General features: G+C 53.0%; 2 protein-coding genes across 6 annotated transcripts in view; both read left to right on the forward strand.

Annotated features, from left to right (window-relative positions):
• Nucleotides 1-11,748: 11,748 nt before the first annotated feature.
• Nucleotides 11,749-16,872, forward strand: LOC120322741 (collagen alpha-2(I) chain-like). The gene is made up of 5 exons (XM_039378846.1): nt 11,749-12,715; nt 12,789-12,891; nt 14,149-14,769; nt 15,507-15,806; nt 16,629-16,872. The coding sequence occupies exons 1-5, from the start codon at nt 11,749-11,751 to the stop codon at nt 16,870-16,872; spliced, it is 2,235 nt and encodes a 744-aa protein (XP_039234780.1).
• The window catches only part of SATB2 (SATB homeobox 2), a 128,603-nt gene continuing 123,396 nt past the window's right edge, over nt 16,235-21,441 (forward strand). Inside the window, exons 1-2 of one of the 5 annotated variants that reach the window (XM_027725718.2) lie at nt 16,235-16,966; nt 17,448-17,666. In XM_027725718.2, coding sequence (XP_027581519.2) covers nt 17,498-17,666 — 169 coding nt within the window. In that variant the 5' untranslated portion in view covers nt 16,235-16,966; nt 17,448-17,497. The other 4 variants (XM_027725720.2, XM_039378851.1, XM_039378850.1 and 1 more) reach the window with 4 other exon arrangements.

A 21,441-nucleotide genomic window follows, 5' to 3' on the forward strand; every position in this document is an offset into this window, starting at 1 on the left:
AATCATCTGAAGGCTTATTCAATATTTGAATGTTTTCTACAGCAACAACTGTCAGCATAGAAAAGGAAACATGACTGTATTTACTGTACATAAACCTTCAGTAAATTGGTCCTTATAATTATTGAAAGGCAATGTTTAGCTTAGTTACTTGTGTAATAGTGCAGAAGCTATTCCTGATGCCACTGTAGAAATGGGACTTTTCCCATTGGTATGCCTAAGATTCTGTTTCTGAAGCTTCTTTGCCATGTTGAGTTGATCACTGATTCAGACCAGGTGATGGGCCAAAAGAGGTTTTTCAAATGTTTTAAATGTGTGAAAGAAAAGACAATAAGTTTGCAGATCTTTCAAAATGTTCTGAGAGTCTGGATTCTGCCTTGCGTTTTGGAAATGTTTTTCCAAATTGGGAAGCAGACTGGTCTGGAAGAATGCACAGAACAGGGAATCAGGAATGACTGGGGAACCTGCCATGACCGGCTGTGTAGCCTTGGGCAATCGTTCAGCTCCTTGTCTCTTTTCCTTCTTGCACTAATTGACCCTCAGTGCGTGTGGAGGGTAAGAAGCTGGGAAGCAGCAGGGCAGGATCCTTATTGTCTTTCTCAAGTCTACCTTCATGCAGAACAGAAATGGAACTCTTTGCAGGCACTTGGCTCCTCCTGAGCCACAGAAAGAGCAAGAGCTGCCTTGGCAAGTTCAGTGTTAAAACTTTACAACTGCAGCAACCAGATCTTTACCAGATCTCTCTGATTGCCAAGTGGGTCGCATTTGTTTCCTTTTACAAATGTAGGAAGTAAGAGGTGACTTGAGAGGTTCTCAATTGTGCTTTCGTGATGTAGCAGGATGAGTCTGGCAGACTGTCAGACTTGTTCTCCTGGGTCAATAAAGTTCTCCTTTGGAGAACCCCACCCAAGAAATCTCTGTAGAAAGAGAACTGGAGCAAAAGTACATCTGTAGCCCAAGCCTCTGAGTGCACTAACCTTTAGACCATCTCTTAATACGGGAGCTAATGACATTTGAGCTCCACCAGATAGTAATAAGTAAGTGCTCATGTGAAAGTTGTCAAATAACACTACTACATCGCAGAGGATAAGTTCTGTTACTTGTTTTGTGGCTTCATCCCTACTAAGCCTTAACCTATATCTGGCAAACTGTTCCCAGGCCACTCTGCCTCTTGTTGTGTGGGGCATATATAACCCTTCATATCACTGCTGAGTCTGGGTCATTCTTGATAACTTAATGCCAGATTTCAGCTGGTAGGAACTTTGCTATCCTCGGTGGCTTGTGCTGTAGAGGGGAAACATAGGTCCAAACTTGGATGTGCAGAGTGCATTTCATCTGCTTTTATAACATTGAAATGTGTCATATGTACTGTTCATAATTCTTAGCAAATCTTGCTTTATGTGCTTTTAAGAATCTAAGAATTATCTAACACCTCTATTTCCAACTCCCTCCTCTTCCATCAAACTCTGAAATCTTTCTAATGAACCGTAAAATGGAATAGAGAATGAATTGAATGTGGGGAGGACCCTTAGCAAAGTTTCTGCAGCCTTTGCAATCAGGCCCCAAAAAGCCACACTAATCTGTCTTGTCTCATATGACAGGAGAAATAACAGATCATAAGTCTGAGATAATTTTAGAATTAATCAGTTTATTAAAAATATCTAATTATGTAAGTGGTACCCAGTGTTTAGCTGCATGAGAAGAGCATTGACTAAGGAGTAAAGAACAATGAGGTGTTCTTGTCTGTTTGATAGAAAAAAGTTTTGGGGTTTTACCTGTATTCACAAAACTACTAACATAGGAATGTAGTATGTTTTCACTAAATGTATAAGTCTGCTGTACCTGAGAAAGGACAGATGTTGTAATGACATAAAGAATTAAATATCGATAGCACAACACAACAGAATTCAGACTTCATTTGCTTTGGTGCAACTGTACAGAGGCACATCACAGCAACACTGAGAGCGTTTTTTGTTCATCTTCAGCCAGTTTATGTGCATTGCACTGTCCTGTGCATTTTTATGGCACTATGCAGGAGCCTGGAGTTCCAGAGCCTGCACTGATGTTTGCCTCATGCTACTCCACCTTTCTCATGCAGGACTGACAGAAGCACTGTGTGTACTGGTGTGTCAGAAGGGTTCTGTCACTGAGGCTCTCTTGCCTGCAACAGCCTCCACTGACACTGTTCCACTGTCTTGCCCACCAAAACAAGGAAGTCTAATGTGAATTGTCTTTAGGTGTTGCAGTCTGCCTGGGCTAATTCCTGAGAGATGCCCAAGAGCTGCTTCAGACAGTGCTAGTTGGCTTAGGCCAAACCCATGGTAAGAATCAGCCTCAAAGTCTGGTGACACAGGCCATTATGCTCTGGGGCCCAGGAACATTCCTAAAAGTGCAAGATATTTCCTAGTATTAATGGATCCAAAGCTGGTACAGAAATTGTTTTGATAAATGTCTATTAAAAATATTTAAAGAGTATTAAAAAAAATTTAAAGGTGTGAACAAATGTAGTTTTTATTGCAGTGGAGGTGCATAAGTGTAACAAGGACATCTAAATAGGATGGTATTGAGATTATGCAGAAAGTAAAAACAGTGAGAGTTTTCCTGGCACTCCAAGAACTTGAATGGGTATTGAAGCTTTCACCAGCTGAGTTGGTGATAGGAGTAACTAGATGTGCTGCTTTTTCATGGCTGTGCAGTACTTTGCAGGAGGGGCTTTGTGCTCTTTACCTAAATTACAGGAAAAATAAAATGGAGAAGGAAGGATACATAATTTGGAAAGGACTCACAGTGCCACCTATTTCTTTTTTTCTCTTTAAATTATGAATCACTCAAAATCTCAACTTTCTGTTGTAATTTGAAGTGGGAATTGGGTTTTGTTGTCCTACAATTTTGTTAAACCAGGAAAACCTTTTCTGCCCAACTCTAAGCAAAGTATTGCAACAAACCTCACTAACAGGTCAAAAGTGATTCTGCAGCCCACCAGAATTCCTAGAGAAGAGACCTGGTGGTACAGAAAAGGTTGACTTTAATTTGCAAGAAAAGAAAAAGTCTGTGTGATTTTAGAAGTGGTGAAAGATAGCTGAGTAAAGGCTCAAAGAGCTGCGACTGCAGTGAGGGAAGTGGGTGGACAGATCCCTGTATACAACAGTGCTATGAGATGTGAAATTGCTAAAATAGCCCCTGCCTAATGTAATCACCTTTCAAAGAATATTTGAGAGGCATTTTGTCAGTGAAATATAAACAAAGACTATGTTTGAAATTCAAAACTTGTCCGAAGTAATTTTTCTTTCAAAGGCTGTTTCCCCCGCTTATGCTCATTCTAGTGCTTTGAAAAGACATCTTTTTAGAGAACAAGCTATTTTTAATTGTTTATGAAAAAAACCAACAACCAAACAAAAGCCTTTTACAAAGCAGTAAGGAAAACCAAATGCATATCTGAGCAACTCTACTTTTCTAGGAGCAACAGTGAGCACAATAGAAACTGCATAAAAGCAGTCATTACCCAGAACTTTTAGGAAATCCTGGCACTATTTCTAGAACAGAGGTCTCATGAGACTACAGAGAGAACAGCATGCATGGTACCACTCACATTTGCCACTTACAAATAGGCTGTATCAGGACAATCACTTCAGATCTTATAATGATTTCTCATTTTAAAACATTCCAGATTGCATTACAAACTAGTGGCATGATCCCTTAGCTGTGCCTGTGTGAGACTCCTGTTGGCTTCAAAGGCATCGTTCAGGCAGTGCTGTGTTCAGGCTGACACAGGGTCATGACCTTCACCCAAAGACAAATTATTCACTGTGGTCACTTCAGCTTGTGCTGAACAGGAGCTACTGAAAGAAAAGAGAGCAAACTACCTAATATTGTCTTTGTTAGCTGTTGCTTAAGGCAGGAAAATAAAAAAAACAAAACCCCCAAAAAAACCCACAACAAACCAAACAAAAAAACAAAAATCCATCTCTTATGAGGAACCAAATTATGGAGGACATAAGTTAGTAGTATTGAGATAGGATCCTGAATACAGTTAAATTAGGGTATCTCAAGTATCCCCTGATATCACTTATAATCACAAATAATCACCTTCTGCATCTCAAACACTGAGGTTCATGAACACCAGCAATAGCCAAGTTTCTCCTGGCTTTGTGTCTGGTGTCTGACTGAGTCATGACAGAGTTTTTTTGCCACAGGTAGCCCATTTATATCTGCTTTCCTCCTCAGTTGATTCTTTCTTGTCTAATAAGGCAGTTTGTCTTCCAACTTTTCTTAAGGCAGATCATACCCGGGAGAAATGACAGGACTGCCCTCCTCTACCCTTCTCCCAATTGTTCAGTGCTGGCAGGAACTTACTGATCTCTCTCACCTCTATACTTCAGGTCCTCCTTGTAACTTTTAAACAATGGCTTGTTTCAACCATCATTTACAAGTTTTTAGAGGAAGTTGTGAATGTATCATGACTGTGTATGATTTGATTTACAGGAAACTGAGGGGGTGGAAAAAATCACTGGCACTGTTTGCAGGCATTGGTGGAGATTATCTCAAAAGGAAATGTGTTAATTCGTGGGCACTAACATCGTTTTTCTTAGTTGCGATGTGAATCACCAAAGGTTTCAAAACAAATATGTTTCTTTGTATATTCTACCATTTTTATACTTGGAGATTAAAAAATGTAGGAGTCTTATTCCAAGGAGGCCCCTGAGAAGGCACACAGCCCAGATCTCTTCAGATCCTTTATTGTCTTCCTAGGAAATCCTTGGTTGTACAGAACTGGGAGGCAGGGACTGACTTGTGGTTCCCACTGCCACTTCCAAGAGAAAAGTGACCCCACTGCCACTTGACTGCTTTATCCTGCTATGTTTATTCACTCAGATGGCCAGCTGCAACCCAGGCCTAATCTTTAAGAACCTGGGGAAGTGAGCTGTGTATTGTCCATCAGTCATGAATACATGACAGAGAAATCCAGCCTGGCAGTTGTACAGTTACTTTACGTGCCTGGTTTCCCATGAAGCTTACGTCATATTTTGCTTCTTTATTAGCTGTTGCTTCTAATTTTTGTGAAGGGATCAGGAAGCTTGTTTTAGCCGCAGTGAGCAAATTGTCTTGGCAGAAATGATGAAAATGTTAAAAATGCCACACAATCTGCTGCATTGTGCAGGTTGCTTAAATGACTTAATCGAAAATATATTAATATAAATAGACCTCAGACTTCCTCTCCTCTATCTTTTTCCAGGCTGAACACCTGGTGGTGTTCAGGGCGCAGCCCCGTGGGGTCGGGCTGGCCTGGTCCAGCGCTGCACTCCCCTGTTTGCTTTGTGGGAGTGGACAGGCGCTGGGAATTCGTTGGGATTTTACTGTCGAAGCTTTCGAAAGAGGTGTAAATGTGTGTGCACAGGCTGCCGGGCAGGCCTATAAAAGCAGGACCATACAAGCAAGGTGAAAATTGAGAAAGTGGTTTATTTGGTTCTCGTCCTCCTGCCGTCCGGCTCTTGCCTTCTCCCGGCAGTAGCTGGGGCGGCAGCCTCTGTGCTGCTGCGGGACTGGTGGGCAGCAAGACGGGCTTCTACCGGCCTTCAGGGACAGCCGGAGGTCTAATTTGGTTCATAGGCTTCGAAGTAGTCTGCAAATAATTGTTTGTGGTCGCCTCAGAGGCAGATGTGCCAGGAGGTGCTGCCAGGGCTCTCAGTTCTCAGCCCTGGTGGGTGGTGGGCAGCCTGTGAGCCACAGAGCTCCCCTCCGACGCGGAGCCCTGCTGTGCACCGGGGGCAGTGAGAGTGGAGGCCTGGCATGCCCCGGTGCCAGCTCTCGGGCTGCTGACAACTGCCTGCCACAGGCATGGGCTGGGGCCCGGCGAGCTCCGGTGTGGGCAGGGAGAGCACAAGTCGGCGAGAAATGGTGGGCCAGGGCGGTGTAGCAGAGACATCCATGCCTCCATCCTAAAGGTAGGCTGGCAGTGCGGTCCCCCTGGACCTTGCACCCCTTTCTCCAGCTAGCACAGCTGCATGTGCTGCAGATCGGAGGAAAACCCCCATTGGTGAAAACCTTGGATAACCACTTCCAAGGTTAGGAAGTGGGGTGCAGATGCTACCATAACCTGCCAGAGGCACCCTGAGGAGGCCGAGGGTAATTAACGGAGTTAGCGATGCTGCTCACGCTCTCCCATCCAGTTTACAAGGACCGGCCTCTGCAGGGAGAGCCGACACGCTGTGATAGCGGCGGCAGCGTTTGGGGAGGCCAGGAAGAGTCCACTCCAGGGAGAGCACACCGGAAGAGTGGGAAGGCCCCGTGCCCTGGACACTTGCTAGGTCGTGCCGCCGGCCTCATGGTGTTGCAGCTCGGTAGTCGTGATCTGAGGAGTTCCAGGGAGATGCTGCCTTGGTCTCCGGGCTCAGCCCTCTGGCCAAGCACAGGCGGTGCGGGGGTTGCCTATCTGCGGGGCCTGGGATCGAACTCTCTCCTATCGCCCTGCCCTGTGGCGGTGTTGCGAGGGGAAGGGGGCGGGAGGGCCGGCTGGCCTTCGTGACATCCAAGGGAAACGACGGAGGGGACAGGCGGCGTTCAGCGGGCCGGGAAGGGGTCTCCTGCTGTCCGCGCCCCCGCCCGCATCCTTGGGCCGCACCTGACTCTCTAGTCCTGCCGAAGAGCGAGCGAGGCGGAGGGTCAGCGCCGGCACCGAGGGGACGGGAGTCACCTCCAGCCCTGTGCCCCGTCGTGCTGGCCCGCAGCACCTGCCGCCCTGCCCTCGCCGGCCTCCCGCGGACAGTCGTGTCGCGGCAGTGGCGCCGAGAGTCGCTGAGACCAAAAGTCTCAAAGCCTGGATGTTGCTGACACTTCCCTCCCGGGGTAGCAGGAGCAGGTCCGTTCTCTCCCCATCCCGTAGAAGTTGGAGCTCGGCTCCACCTGCATGGGGGCTTCCCTGTCAGCGACTGAGGAAGCTCAGTGTCCCCTCCCTTTTCAGTGCGGCAAGCCAGCAGGGCTGTGGGCTACCACCAGCACGGGCATCAGTGACTGCCCGGAGAGGTACCGCTGCCTGTCTCGCCGCCGGGCTGGCAAGGAGCCCGTTGGGCTTGGGACTCGCCCGACCGAGTGCCAGAGCTCCTGGGAGCGGATCAAGCAGGGGTGGAGGCTGGAGCCGCCGGGGTGCGGGGAGCCGTCAGCTCACCCCTCCGAGGCGTGCGCTCCGCTCGCGGCCCCTCAGTGGGATCGAGGCAGCTCTGTGAGCTGGCCGGCAGGGTGGTCGGGCTCTTGAACAGCCCCTCTCTTACAAGAGGCTTAGAAAAAGTCCAGGGCTCAGAAACTTTGAGAAAGTGGGGCAAATTCCTCCCTGTTGTGTAGGGAAGACTGAAGCCGCATGCCTCGACCCCCTCCTGAGTGAGCGCACTCACGGGAGCCGCTGCACCTCCGACTTATCCTCGCTGCCGAGGAAGATGCTGCAGCCCGAGAAATCCTGTCGTATCTGGTTCATAATAGGTTGATACAGAGTCAAGGCGCTGACAAACTGCTTTTCCTCTCGGTAAACGCGCGCAGAAACTGAGAGGCTGTTGTATGTCCGTCTTAGCGAGGTAGGATGTACAGAGCTGTTCCCAGGGACAGAAAAAATACCTGCTAAGAACCAAACGCGCCACAAGTTGTTGCACAAACGAATTGATCCTGTGCTCGCTAGGGCTCTAACACCCTTACTTATGCTAAAGCATGTGACACAATCTTCAAAATGTGGTAGCTCCAAGTTGCCACCTCTTTATTACTTATACGAGCTAATAGGTGAAGTGACTTTTACCTTCTTTACTTGAAGGAGGCACAAAGAAGCAGACAGGTAATTCCACTAATTTTTGTGATGTGATGGGTCGGGCAGGGAGAGGTTGACGTAAAAAAATGGGAAGACCGATTATGAAATCGTGGAGTTTTATCTAGTAGTGACCATCTCAGATCTCGTGATTATTTCTTAAACTGCTGCTGCAAATATTTTAGAAAATCTGGCACCTTATCTGCCCGTGTGTGAACCGAAAGGGTAACTTGTTAACAGATAACCCTTTTTTTCCGTGACTGATTTGAATTCTTGCCTAAATGTTTAAATCGAGTGTTTAGATGTTGCTCTTCAGAGTGCCGAGAGAAGGAAGCGGTAGCTATCTCTCCCACTCCTGGGCTCTGTGGTGCTGGGGAGGATCGCACTTAGTGCCGAAAGCGGAGCGCGGATTTTTGCCGTCTGCCGCGATGAAGTCGCGGTAGTGGTGCAGTTCTGCTCGTGTGAGGCTTGCCAGGCTTAAGGCTAAAAGTGTCCCGTATACAAAAACGGTCAGAATATTTACAGGTAATTGTGACTGTCAGATACTCCGTTGCGTTGACGAAGAGCAGAGATCTTCGAGCGTTTCGTCTTTCGTGGGGTGGGGAGGCTGCGGGGGCGTGGGGTAGCGGTCCGGGCCCGTTCGGCTGAGAGACGGGAGTGCCTCTGGCTCCCAGCGAAACGCTGGCCAGCAGGAACTAACCGTGTCACACCGCAGGGGCGGTGTGGCTGAAGGGTTCTTCCCGGGGCAGAAGTGCAGCGGTTCACGGGCACGGCGGCCGCGCAGCCACCGGGGCCGCGGCGGCGGCGGCTGCGCCCGCACTACGGGGCTGGGAGGTGGCAGCCCCGCCGGCGACCGGGCACTTGCTGCCGGCCCGCTCCGCGCCCTGCTTGCCGCTTGGGAGCGGGGCGGGGGTGGTACGGAGACAGCGTCGTCGGAGGCTGTGGAAGCAGAGGGGGGCCAACTCTGCGGAGCCCAGCGAGCAGAGGGCGAGCAGGCTCAGGGCAGTGCCCCCAGGTCCCCAGTGCCCCGGCATCTCCCGGGTAGGCATCTGCCTAGTTCGGTCAAGCCACGTCCAGGTTGAAGGATGCCGCCTCCGCAAGGCTACCGGGGCTGCCTCGGGCAGCGGGTCACCTTTTGGCCACTCTTGAAGGTGCTGAGAGCGGGCAGGCAGACCTGGACCCGGCAGGGGCCCTTTCGCGGGCCAAGTACCAACTCAAGCTCCGAAACTCTTTGTGTTTGTGCATATCGGCTGTCAAAGTTTGGAAATCGCGGGAAAAAGACGATAGGATTGTTTGCAGGAGGAAAAGCGATAGGATTTGGCCTTTTCCTGCCCTACGGCTCCATGTGTGACCCCTCTGCAAAAAGCTCCCTGCTGAGCCCCTTCGGTACCAGTACAGGGTTTGCGAAAGCCTAAAAACCCTGAGCGTTACCCGGTCAGCTTCTCGCAGCTTTCCAACTGCGATGATTTCGCCAGGGACAAGCCCTGTTCGTGGCGCGGCCAGGAGGCTCTGAGCTGCCTCTGCTTGCTGGAGTCGGGCTGTGGGATGTTTGTGACTCATGTGTATTAGGGTGCGTTTCCTCGTTCTGTTCAACGGCGTTTTCAGCCTTCACAGTTTAATAAAACTCCTCTTGTTTATCTTCACTCGAAATCCCCTGCGCTATCTGTCCCTTTTCTCTGGGCAGATCAGCAGCCTTCGGTTATTTGCAACGAAAACTATAGATCCCCAGCCGGGCACCCTCAGCTGCCGACCGGGCTCAGTTCTGTCACAGGCTGACCTGCCTCTGCCTTCAGCGAGGGCGGGAGGTGGGGGCCGGCACTGGGCCCCCATGAGATCCTGCCACGGCTCTGCTCCCTGAGCACCATTTCGCGTGGCAGGAGCCGGCGGCATCTGCTGCCTTGTGTGGCAGAGCGGAGGGTTCTCCCTACACATTTACTGGAGGTTTAATTAACACGGGCGGTTTGCGTACGAAGATGAGAGTGTGTGTTAAGAGGCAAAGTTTGGATTTAGGACGAAAATGGCACTTTCGTGGCACAGTGCTCCCTAATGAGCACTGCCACCCTGGGCAATGAGCGCGGGGGAGCTGAGGTTGAGAGCTGCTCGTTGGGAAGCTCACGGGGCGGGCGCTCGGAATAGACTCTGTCCTCCCCGTTCTGTTGGGGTCTTTACTCCCATCTGGCCTCCGCCGACCATAGGAACTTGGAGAGCGCTTGGGAGGGGATGGTGTCCAACGTGGGCGGGTGATGCTGTGCTTCCAGGTCGGAGCCTGGCAGGCAGAAGGGCTGATATCTTGCTAATTTACATAAATCGTTGTAATTAAAACGATCCATGCCTCGGGGTATGAGTCCTCAGCCTTACATGCTCGGCATGTCCTGCTGAGCTCCGCCGTCACTCGCTCTCACCCTAGGCGAGAGCGCGGTTGGAAAGGAAGAGCGGGCTGCCCCGGCATCCCGCGCCCCGTAGACACGTTTGGGATGTAAAGGCAGGCGCTGGGCTGGCTCCCGGGCCGAGGGGGGCGACTCGCTGCTGCAACCCCCTCCCGCATTCGTTCACGCCGCAACTCAGGCAGTGCGCGGCAGGCAGGACGCTCGTTTCCCACTCGGCGCGGCCACCTCGAGGTGGAAGCGGGGGGCGCCTCCCGGACCGGGGCAAACGGCGCTGGAGTGGCCGTGGGCTGAGGTGAAGGAGCAGCTGCAGCTGGTTCTCGGGTGGTGGGTTTCACCTCGGGACTTGTTAGTCACTTCTTCCTCGGATTTAGGGAATTTTCCTTAGTTGCAACGAAGGTGGCAAAACTCTTCCTTCATTTCCAGCCATAAGCTGTTAATTCGAAGGAAAAGAGTCACAGGGCACAGGCGCTTCGGTCTGTGCTCCCTGCTCCTGAGAGTTTACAAATCTAAACGGAACTGTTTTAGAGAAGCCATACAATACCGAAGAGTCTCGCAGATCTGTTAAGGTGAGGCGGATCGATGAGCATGGTATCTCACGGAGGAAATCCCTTGCGTTTAGCACTGCAGCGTGTGATTGCGGGGAAAGGCAACCCGTGGCTAGGGGGAAAGCCAAGATCTAGAGACTTGCGTGAGGAACACGGGGAAGCGGCAGAACTCAATGGGGAGCCGGAGGGCAGGAAAGAGCCTAACAGGACCCCGGCAGCGGCCAGCTCAGCCCCTCACCAGGCACCCAGCCGGCCTGGCCTGCCGGTGAGCCCCGCTCCCTGCGCCCGCCTCGGCCGGCGCTGCGCTGCCTTCTGGGCATCGAAATACGTTGCAATAACAGCTCCGGCCGACTCGTTCCCTTCCCTGTATACGTCTGGCTGTAGAGATTGTCTCTCTATTGTCCGCAGCTCTTTCTCCGTACGACCAGCGTTAGCGGCAAAAGACTTACTAATAAAACCAGTGAGGGGAAGGATAGAGGCGAGGGTAGGTCTGCAGGGATACTGCTGTCCCGAAAAGCTTTGGTCGGAGCTCAGGCGCCGTAAAGACGCTTTTGGTTTGTTGTTTTTAATTTTACTTATTCCATTGGCACAGCACGAACGAGACGCGTGGACCCCGATGGGGCTGGAGGCAGGCGACGGTGCGCAGGGGAGGCAGAGCGGGCTCCCGCGGGGCCGAGGCGCTGTGCCGCCGAGCCGGGAGACTCGCCAGGCACCCCGGCAGCCACCGCGCTCCCCTCCGGACAGCCGCCCGTTTAGTCTTGGGCTGCCGGGGGAAAGCAGTGGCTTGCGGCTGGGAAAGGACGATGGCCGGCGCCGTGGTCCCGCCGGCACTGTCGGCTGGAGGCAGAGCTCCCCCCTCTAAGTGCTGCGGGCAGGGCCAGGCTCCTCCAGCCCTTGGGCTCAGGGACATTTTCGTTTCGTTTTGGCTTCACCTCCTGAACCTGGCGCTGAGCGAGGGATCGCGGTAGTATAGAGGGGTGGGAATCCCTCCTACGGCAGCAAGGTTAGACGGCTCGTCCCCGACAGGGAGAGCTTGATGCCAGAGGCGCAGAGGAGCTCAGCTCCTCGGCTGCCCAGCGCCTTTCCCAGCCCGCGAGGAGAGCGCGAAAAAAACGCTGCCGGGCAGGAGGTCGGTCCCCAGGCGCTGCCCGCCGCGGGTTTGCCCGTGCCACCGCTCTGCCCCGTCCAGGTGCCGGAGCCTCGACGGCACGTGGCGGGCAGGGCGGAGCGCCGCAGCGGGGCTGAGGGTGCAGTGGAGGGTGGCGGCAGGGCCCGCCCGGTCCCGCGGCAGGTGCTGCGCCCTTCCCGCACCGCCGGGGCCGCGGGCGGGCGAGAGCAGCGGCGCCTCGGGCTGCGCCGGCGCCGGTGCCCGCGCGATGGCGCTGTGCGAAGGCGAAGGCGCCGGGACGGGTCAGGCGGGTGGTCCCGGCCCCCAGGAGCGGCCGCGGGCTCTGGTCCCGCCGCGATGAAGCCTGGCCCGAGGGGCAAGACGGGAGCCCTCGCCTGCGGGAGCCGCCTGCCCCTTTCCGCCTGCCCCGGTGCCCTGGCGGTGCCTGCTGCGGCCGCCGCCCCCGCGGGGGGATCCTGCGCTGCCCCGCCGGTGCTGCGGGGCCGCCCCGCTCCGATCCCACCGGCCACTGTGCCGTCGCAGCACCCCGGGATCTCCGCGCTCCGAGGCGGTGCCGGCGGGCGGCGGGCCGGCGTCCCCCAGGACTGTAGTGTTCGGCCCGGGCGAAGTGCCCCGTGGGAAGGCTGCCGTCCCGCGGGCGCCGTGGCCCCGGGAAGTCACTGGGCAGGAGGGAGACAAAGTAGGAGGCGAGAAAGAGCGCCCGGGGGCCCGTCGGATCCTGCCAGACACGGCGGGCAGCTCTCGGGCCGGCTGCGTGGGGCGAGGGCCGCCCCGGCCCGGGGGCCCGCGGCAGCCCCGGCTGTAGCCGCCCGCCACTGGAGCCTGTGCGGGCACGGAGCTGCGATCGCTTCCATGCGTTCTGGCTTTAAAAGCCGTAGTTAATGAAAACCAAACCTTTCCAAGGAGGTGTTTTTGTTCAAATTTTTTTTGGCAATCAACCACTTAAGGCGTCCATGAACTTCAGCAACAAGGAGAGCTGGGTGCTCGGAACGCATCCACTCCTTCTCTCAACAGAGTGCGAGAGCAAAAAATTCTCGTAGTGGAGTTCGTGTAAGGAAAAAACCAGGTTATTAATAATAGTAAAAAAATCCTTTTTTTTTTAAATTGCGACATTGAAGACGGATGAGGAAAGCGATGGGAAATAATCGCCCTTTTTTTTCCAGTGGAAATAAGGACAACATGTGAAAATCATGCAACGAGGGAAAAAAAGTGTTTGTAATTTAAAACAGAAAGAAAAGGCTTTTATTGGGAAAAATATGTAAAAGAAAAATAAGCATCGTGCTTCATAAAATCTGTCTAAATTAAGTGATGTTTACAAAACAGAAGTTACCAACCAGCAAAATTTATACAAACTCGGTTCAGTTTCCTTGTTTCACTAACAACCCCCTTTGCTTCTGCGTCAAAATTTTCAAATTATTACCGCTCCCGATCTCAATGTTATTTTTTCAAAGAGTATTTTATGTAAACATTCAGTTTATAAATACGGAATAAACATATATATGACCATCCTGATACTCCAGTGAACGCGCAAATGAGAAACCAGCTGTCCGTGGAGGAAAAAAACGAAAGCAAGAGAAAGGTGTAGGGGATTCATTGCAAATGAAGCAATCGCTACATATATATTTAAATGTATTTAATTGTATGCATTATTCAAATGCCCTTCTGACTAGTTTAATAATTTAGAATCGATAGCTTTCCTAAAAACTTTATAAAATATTTACACTTAATAAAATATTAATCGATTAACAAACCAGTCGTACTCTTATAGGAGCTTTACTAAAGTCCTGTAATCGCGCTGTCGCCACACGTCTCCGCTGTTAAGGAAAGGATCACTGACAAAATGTAAATGAAGATCTTCAGACGGTGGTGTTTATAAAATAGCTCATTAATGGGCTTGGATTGAATCTCTCCATCCATCCATCCACATCATCAGATATAATAATAGTAACGAATCAGACAGGGAAGATCCTGGCTAAACCATTGGCATTTTTTTTTCCAGAAGTACTGAAGTCCTAAATCACCAATTCTTCTAACTTTCTGGCCATTGATCCGCGGGAATTCGTAGTTCAGCATCAAAGGTAAGAACAAAACATTATTCAATTATTCGATAGCTGGTGGAAAACGCTAACTTCCATGTAAGAGCTGCTGCTGAGCTTTATCAGATTTAGACGGGGGGAAAAAAAAGGAGAAAAGTTAGATGGAGTTATTTAAAAAGAAAACCGAGAGTTCTCCAAACTTTGAGGCTCCTTTCTGAGAGGAACGGCGGGAGACGCGGCTGGCGGCAGCCGCTGGCTCTCTGCTCCGCAGCCTGAGTGTTCCCGGCACCGGCGCTCGCTCCTCCGAGCGCTCCCGGAGCCCTAGCCCTGGCGGCGGCCCCCCCGCCCCCGGCCTTCGCTGGCCCCCGCATCTTCTCCTGATCCCCAGACTTCAGCCGGCGGTGGGACCCAGCTCCCACCCGCGTTCAAGGCTTGCTGTCCCGGGGCAAGGCTGGCACTTTGGCGGCGGGTCCCCCTGCCCCTGCCGAGGCGGGGAGAGACACGAGTCCTTCGGCCGAGGCGAGGGAAACCGCAGGACTGCTTTTCGGGGCCGGGCCGGAGGTCGGGTGTGGGACGAAGGGATGATTTCTCTTACCCTGCCCTGGGATCCTCTGCTTCTCCCGGCAGCGCTTTCGGGGGCGGCCTGGAGCCCACCGGGACATCAGAGCGCTCGGCGGGCTGTCAGTGCCGCCCGTAGGGAAGGAGGGGCGCTGCGGGGTCGGCGGCGGCCGCTCTCCCGCGGGGACCTGACCCTCCTCCTAGTCCCGGGGCAGCACCGGGACGGCTGCGTGCGGGCTCAGGACAGCCGCTGCTGCCCACCCGACCCTCCCCAGGCGTTTGTGGGGCGAACGAAACCCTGTCTCCAGGGCTGTCCAGTGGCCGTGATGCTCCCGTCGGTCCCCGCTCCCGCCGTGCCCAGGGCGGGGGGGCTCCGGTCCCCATCAACCCCCCCCCCCCGAAGCCCCCTTTTTTTTGACCCTCCGGCGCCACCGTAAAAAGCAGAGCTCTTAAGGGGGCACGGCGGGGAGGGCGGCGCCCCGCCGGGAGCCAGCGGCGGACGGGCGGCGGGGGAGGCGGAGTAGGGGGGTGTCGGGGCACTCCGGGTGCCCGCCGCCCCCCCCTCCTACTCCGCCGCCCGTCCGCCGCCCGCCCCCCGCACCAGAAGGGATTCCCTCGGTCCACCTTAACGCGGGTCTCGCTCCGCCGCCGGGCGGGCGGGGAGGGCTCGGCGGCGCGGGGCCGCCGCTCATTCCCCCGCGCCCCCCGGGCCGGGCAGGGGGCGCTGCGGGCCCTCGGGGCGCCCGCCGGGCATGGCCCCCGCCCGAGGACGCGCCCGCGCCGCCGCCGGCCCCGGGGAGCGGCGCGGTGCACCTTGCATCGGAGACAGAGGGGACTGCCTGCCTGCCTGCCTGCCTGCCGGGCGACCGCTCGCCTCTCGGCACCGGTGAGGGGCTCGATCCCGCCCCATGCGACTTCCCGGCCAGAGCTCTGCCCGCCCCGCTGGCTGCACTTCGGTAGCGCTGTCATGCCCTACCCGGAGCTCAGCTATTAAATAATTTAGCGGCGGCAGCAGCAGCGCTTCCCTGCCCGCTTGTCACTTCCTCCCGGTCCCCGCCATCAATTATTCAGGACCACCCCGGTAACTGCCTGGAGCCGGGCGCGGAGAGCAGGGCGGCGGCGCGGCCCTACCTGGGGCCGCCCGGCGGCCCGGAGGAAGCGCGACCGGCCCGCGGGGCGGCAGGACCCGCCGCACCGCGAAAAGTTACTGTCGCCTTGGCCCGGCGAGGAGCGGCTGCGGGAGGGTCCCCTCCGCCGCTCGCCTCCCGGGGGGACGAGGGAGGGTGGCAGGAGGTTGCGAGGCCGCACCGGCTGCGTCGGACCGACCCGGGCGCCGGGACTGAATGTCGGTGGCAGCTTTGCTCCTCCTCGGTCGGTCCGGTGTCCCCAACTCCGGCTTCCCCACTATCCCCCCCCTCCCTTCCCCTTCTTCTCCCGGCTCCTCCTCCTCTCCTTTCCCCTCGGCCCTCCCCCAGCCCGACTGCCCCTGTCCTTGCGCCTTTCTGCCCTGGATCTCTCCTGTCACCAATGCCTCGTCCTGCCACGCTTCCCCTTCCCCACCCAGCCCGCCCCACGCCCTCCCTTCGCGCGGCACCGCGCTCCCTTTTCGCGTGCGAGATGTATTATTTATTTATTGGTGTTTAATTTCCTGCCAGGTGGGTCTCTGCCTCCCACCCCTGCGCGCAGCGGGGCCGGGGCTGGGGCTCCGCGGGGCGGGCCGGGCCGGGAGGAGGTGGGCTGCTGCGCGCCCGTCTGCGCCCGATCCGGAGATAGCACCGAGACTTGATTTTTGCGGGGGGGGCGGGGAGGGGGAGGGGTGTCGAAGGCGAGGAGGGGTGGCGATGTTTGGGATGCACAGCCCTGGGACGGGAACGCCGCGCAGACAGACAGGCAGACACACACACACAGGCGTGCACACACACCAAACCCGAAACCAAGGACAACCCCAAAAAGGACTCACTTTGCCTTGATGACTCAACGCAACTAATAATCGTTTCTCCGCTCTCTGTGGCGAGTCCCTCCTGCCGCTGCTGTGGCTGGCAGAGGAGGGAGCGATTGAAAGTGACACACCGGGGGCCGCCGCCGCCGCTTCCCCGCACCGCCAGGCACCCGCCGCCGCCGCGGAGCCCGGGAGAGCGGCGCTCCCTCTTCTCCTCCCCCCGTCTCCCCCGGTATTGATTTTCTCCGCTGAAGGTGTGAGAAGTCGTCTCCCTCTCCCCTCTCCTCCGCGCCGCAGCCAGCGTCCCCGCGGCTCCCCGCCCCCTCGTCCCGACCTCCCCGCTCCGCTCCGCTCGCCACCCGGGACCCTCCGGGAAGGGGCTCTGCCCCTGCCGCCCCGCGGGCAGCCGCCCCGGCCCCGCCGCCCCGGCACCCCCGGAGGAGGGCGAGGAGGGGGCTGGGGGTGGGGGAAGGAGTAGAAGGGAAGAACGCGGCGTAAGAGGAGGAAACAAGAAAACTTTCCACCCTGGATTCTCTACTTCTGATCCATGGACAGAGCCCAACTCAGCCAACTTACAGACAGGCTATAAGCAGTAAGTACAGCGGCAGCTCGCGGGAGCCGCTCGCTAGAGGCTTCCTCGCCAGCAGCCGGCTACTCTGTGGCTGCACAGCTGGCTGGCGCGGGGGGGCCGTGCCAGCGGGGCCGCCTGGACTGGCAGCCTCTTCCCCGCGGCCCCCGGGGGCGGGCCAGGGCCGCGGCCGGACCCGGGGCGCAGCACCTGGCTGCGGCGGGCGGGGGTGCTCCTGCCCGCCGGCCTGTCGGGCGCGATGGGCACCGTGGCGCAGCGCTGCCCTCGCCCGCGGCAGGTTGGGGCCGGGCGGGTGAGGCGAACCGCTCGCTTCCAGCGGGGCCGGCTCCGGCGGCGGGAGCGGGGCGGCACTGCGCCCGGCTTGGCTGAGCTGGGCCGCCCGGGGGACGCGCTGCGGGGGCCCGGGCAGGCGAGCGGGGCCCGGTGCCGGGCGGCGGCGCGAGCCGGCGGCCACTGAAGCGCCCCTTGTTTCTCTCACCCCTAGGTCCGTGCTCCTTCTACTGCGACCTGCCAGCGGGAGCCGCGTCTCCGAGCATGGAGCGGAGGAGCGAGAGCCCCTGCCTGCGGGACAGCCCCGACAGAGGCAGCGGCAGCCCCGATGTCAAAGGGCCCCCCCCCGGGAAGGTGGCCAGGCTGGAGCAGAACGGCAGCCCCATGGGCACCCGCGGGAGGCCCAACGGCGCCGTCACCAAGCCCGTGGGAGGTAACCGTGCGGCCGCGCTCACGGCGGCCCCGCCGGCCGGGGCGCGCGGGGCGGCGGGCCCGGGGCACCGTGTGGCGGGCGGGTCGGCAGGGCCGGAGGGACCGGCAGGTCCGTGCGGCAGCTGGAGGGCCGTTGCCCCCTTTCCCGGGAAAGCGTTTGGCTGCTCGGCACTGCTGCGGTGGCGAGGGTCCGCGGGAGGGCTCGGACCGGGTGTGCGGCGCGCAACCCTCCCGCGTTAGGAGGCCGCCTGCCGAAAGAGGCCACCCCGGGCCGGGCGGCTCACAAAGGGCCAGGCCTGATCCTGTCGGAGGGTGACGGGCTGGGAGCGTGTCCTGCGCTCGGCGTTTCCTTCGTGCGGATTGCCCCGGGGCAGCCGCCGGCATCCCCTTGCCCCGCCGGCGTTCCCGGAGGGCACGGCGGGGAGAGGGCATCGCCCCCGGGTTAGGTGCGGGCAGCCCGGCTGCCTTCACGGGTGCGGGTGACACGAGTTAGGTGTGTTACACCCACCGTCACAACGCTGAGAATGGGGTCTCCAGGGTGGGAAAAACGGCAGCGTTTATGTTTGCATTTAGGGATTTTATTTTTCTTTCGGTAAGTAGCATTTTGTAGCAATTGTTGTAAAAGAGGACAGGGCAAAGCATGTGCGAGGTTCAGCACATATATTCATGTGCTGAATATATTCAGCAAATATACTGAAATTAGTTTTTCAGCTTTCCCGCAATTCTTTAGAATACTTAATCTTTCATAATTTGCTTCTAAGTTGCTGCTCAGTTTTGTGTTTAAAGCATGTTTTAAGCGACACTCATGGTTGTTTTTTCCCCCGTTTTGTTCCAGGCAGGATAAACTTTACAGTCACCTTTCCTAAATGCCCTCTTTTTTCCTCTTAACTCTGATGCTGTCGTGTTTAACACAGTGCAACCTCGTGTTAGGAAAAATATATTTAAAAATCTTGAAATTAGTCAGATGTTGTGAGCAGAATACTGCAGGAAAGGCCACAAATTTTACCTTTACCTCAAAAAAACCCCACAACCCCCCAAAAAAACTCTGTATTCATGTTTTAAAATGAGCAGAGTGGTAACACACAATTGTAGTTGTTTATACATAAAGAGTTTGTGTAAATGGCGTTTCAAGAGATACTTTGATACAGTTGTCACATGACTCTCTATTACGTGAAGGTTTATTTAGCGATTTTACCATTAGATGCCTGTTTTAGACCTCTTTGGCTCAATAGGCTTCCTAATTGCTGAAGTTTGCTAAGGAGCTGCATATTTTATTTTAAAAACGTAGGATTCATTTATATACCTAATGAAGGGTAAGAGAGCTCACCATTTTTTTCTGTTTCTTGGATGACTATATATCTATTTTTTAAATCTCTTCTCTGTGTTCTTCCAATGTATGGAAAATGAAGAAACAGCTTTACAGTGAAAGACTTGTAGTACTATTCCACTTACAAATTGATGGAGAAATAATTTGTTGAATAATTGTAAAAATGAACTAGATAATCATATAAAAAGTAATATGTGTAGTTTTGGATGCCTTTCTTGAGACTCAGGCATTACAGCTGCTTGATCTTAAAGAAAATGTTAGAACGAAAGATGAAATTATTTTCCTTGGGGCATTTATAGAAATATACTTTTAAAGAATGTTTTTAAATGTTTTGGAACATATATGTTGCTTTCTAGTTGCAGCTGTGTTACCCAAGAGAAATTTTATAGTTATATCGGTGGCTCAGCATGAATCTGGCCTGTTAAGGTATGGAAGATTTCTTCCACTCCAGAAAGAGACTTTCATTTCTGAAAGCAAACTTTTAAGAGCTTAAGTTTTCATTCATTAGTCTTCAGCTCATTTGTAAAGATGTTATAGACTGGAGTGTAACAGTCTGGGGGATTAAGAAATGCAGGAGTAATATATTTTCTTTTTCTTAACCGGTGTTCTTTAAACGGTCTCAATCTCTTTGCATTTAGGCTGTTCATAATAAAGGTTATTCATTAGTCTTTATTGATACTGAAAGCAAGAAGAAAATTATTCTTGTCTGAATACCTATCTAGGTTCTATAATACTCAATACTAAATTAGTTAAGGCAGACTTTTTTAATAAGATAATGGTGCTGTTTAAAATTGATTTAATTTTTTTTTTCTCCTGGAAATACTCTCACAATAAATCAACATAGCTAATTTCCAGATATTTTGTCTTCTGCTGTTTTTCAAGTTTGATGTTTAAGAACTGGTGTGACCAAGTGATCTTTTCCTGAATGCAGATCTCACCTGTTTTGGGTATTTTTGGAAGTCTGTATCTTTGCAGTGATCGCTGTGGTGTTAGTAATTTTTTCACTTGAGTTGTAAAATGCAGCTGTAGACGTTTGTGGGAAGGCTTACTTTTAATATACCGGCAAATTAGTATAAAACTTCTTTCAAATAAATATTAATGAAGGCTCTCCTAGTATTGTGTGTAGAATTTGACTAAAAGGAAACTACTGAAAGTCATAGTGAAATGATGTCTAAGGCTTCAATTGTCAGACTTTCAGTTTATTCTTATTTCTCAAGCTTTAAAAAGTGCTAATATTTATTGAATGTGAATTTCGCTTGGGACAAAAGTGGAAATACTTTACTGAAAACTAGAGACCACTTTAGTTTTTGTTTTATTTTTGATTCTATAAAGTGTATCTAAAGGTTTTGAAAGCAAAGACAAATGCTAGCAATTCTGTTTTTCATCTCATTTTGGGCCTTAGATTTGTAAATGCTGAAATTCCTTCTTATTTGTCAGGTGGCTTTTTGGTGTAATAATATCTGTTTCTGAAGTTAATTCCTGAGAGCAGAGCAATAAGCTCTAAACTAACTGGTGCTAAGATGAGCCTGATGACCTTTGGTAACCAGTTTTATAATCGTAGTATTTGCTGCAATTATTTTTCTAGTGACTTCCCTGAGAAATAGAGAAATACTATAGTGCTGTAGGTGTTTTTAGCTTTCTCTCTGGTTTTATGAGTGAAAATGTGTTTTCAAATAAGCTTTTGTAGTGCAGACAGAAAATCAATTGTTCTCATGAGAAATTTTGCCTTATGACTCTCCTGGTTTGTTTTTTTTTTTTTTATTCCTAACATGAATGTACTTAATTCCAAGGGCCATTACAGCAGCTATAATAAACTGGTGAAGGTCACTAAAAAGATAAACGAGGTCTTAAAGGTTGTGTTTAATTGAGGGTTTAAAAGTTTTGGTGCTGTTTACAATGTTGTTAGCGTCAGTCCAATGTGTTAGAGTCCGGTTTTGGTTTGCTTGACTAACCCAGTGCTTTCTAAAATGTTTCAACAGTTACCTAACCTGTCTGTTTTAAAAGCTGTGTGTAATAAAGCACAAGTGCTCCAATTTTCAGGAGAGGCAGGTTTTAGAAAGGTCCCCGGGAAAAAAGGCTAATATCGCTTTAAAAAACATATGAAGTCTGGGAGAGAGTTTAGAGCAAGCAAGAGCACTATGGTGTTGACAGCTTTATATCCCTGTTGGGTAACATTCACTTACTAGAATTGGCGTCTCCTCTCAGTTGGTAATTCACTCCATAAGGATTAAAAAAAAAAAGGGATGATTAATGACGAGGAAACTTATATTTACAAAATTGTTGATTGCAGTTCATGAACCTGTTTGTGTAAGAGTGGATGTGCATGTATATACGTATGTGCTGATTTTGAAGAGTGTAGAAAATAAGCATCAAAAGCCTCTGAATGCAACTTAAAATGCCAGTATGCAGAATGAGCTTTTCTGAAGTTTGGTTTTGCTGAAATAGAAAT

Source organism: Pipra filicauda, unplaced genomic scaffold (assembly GCF_003945595.2).
Source record: "Pipra filicauda isolate LSUMZ 115617 unplaced genomic scaffold, ASM394559v2 scaffold149_size4050908_pilon, whole genome shotgun sequence".
Taxonomy (NCBI): domain Eukaryota; kingdom Metazoa; phylum Chordata; class Aves; order Passeriformes; family Pipridae; genus Pipra; species Pipra filicauda.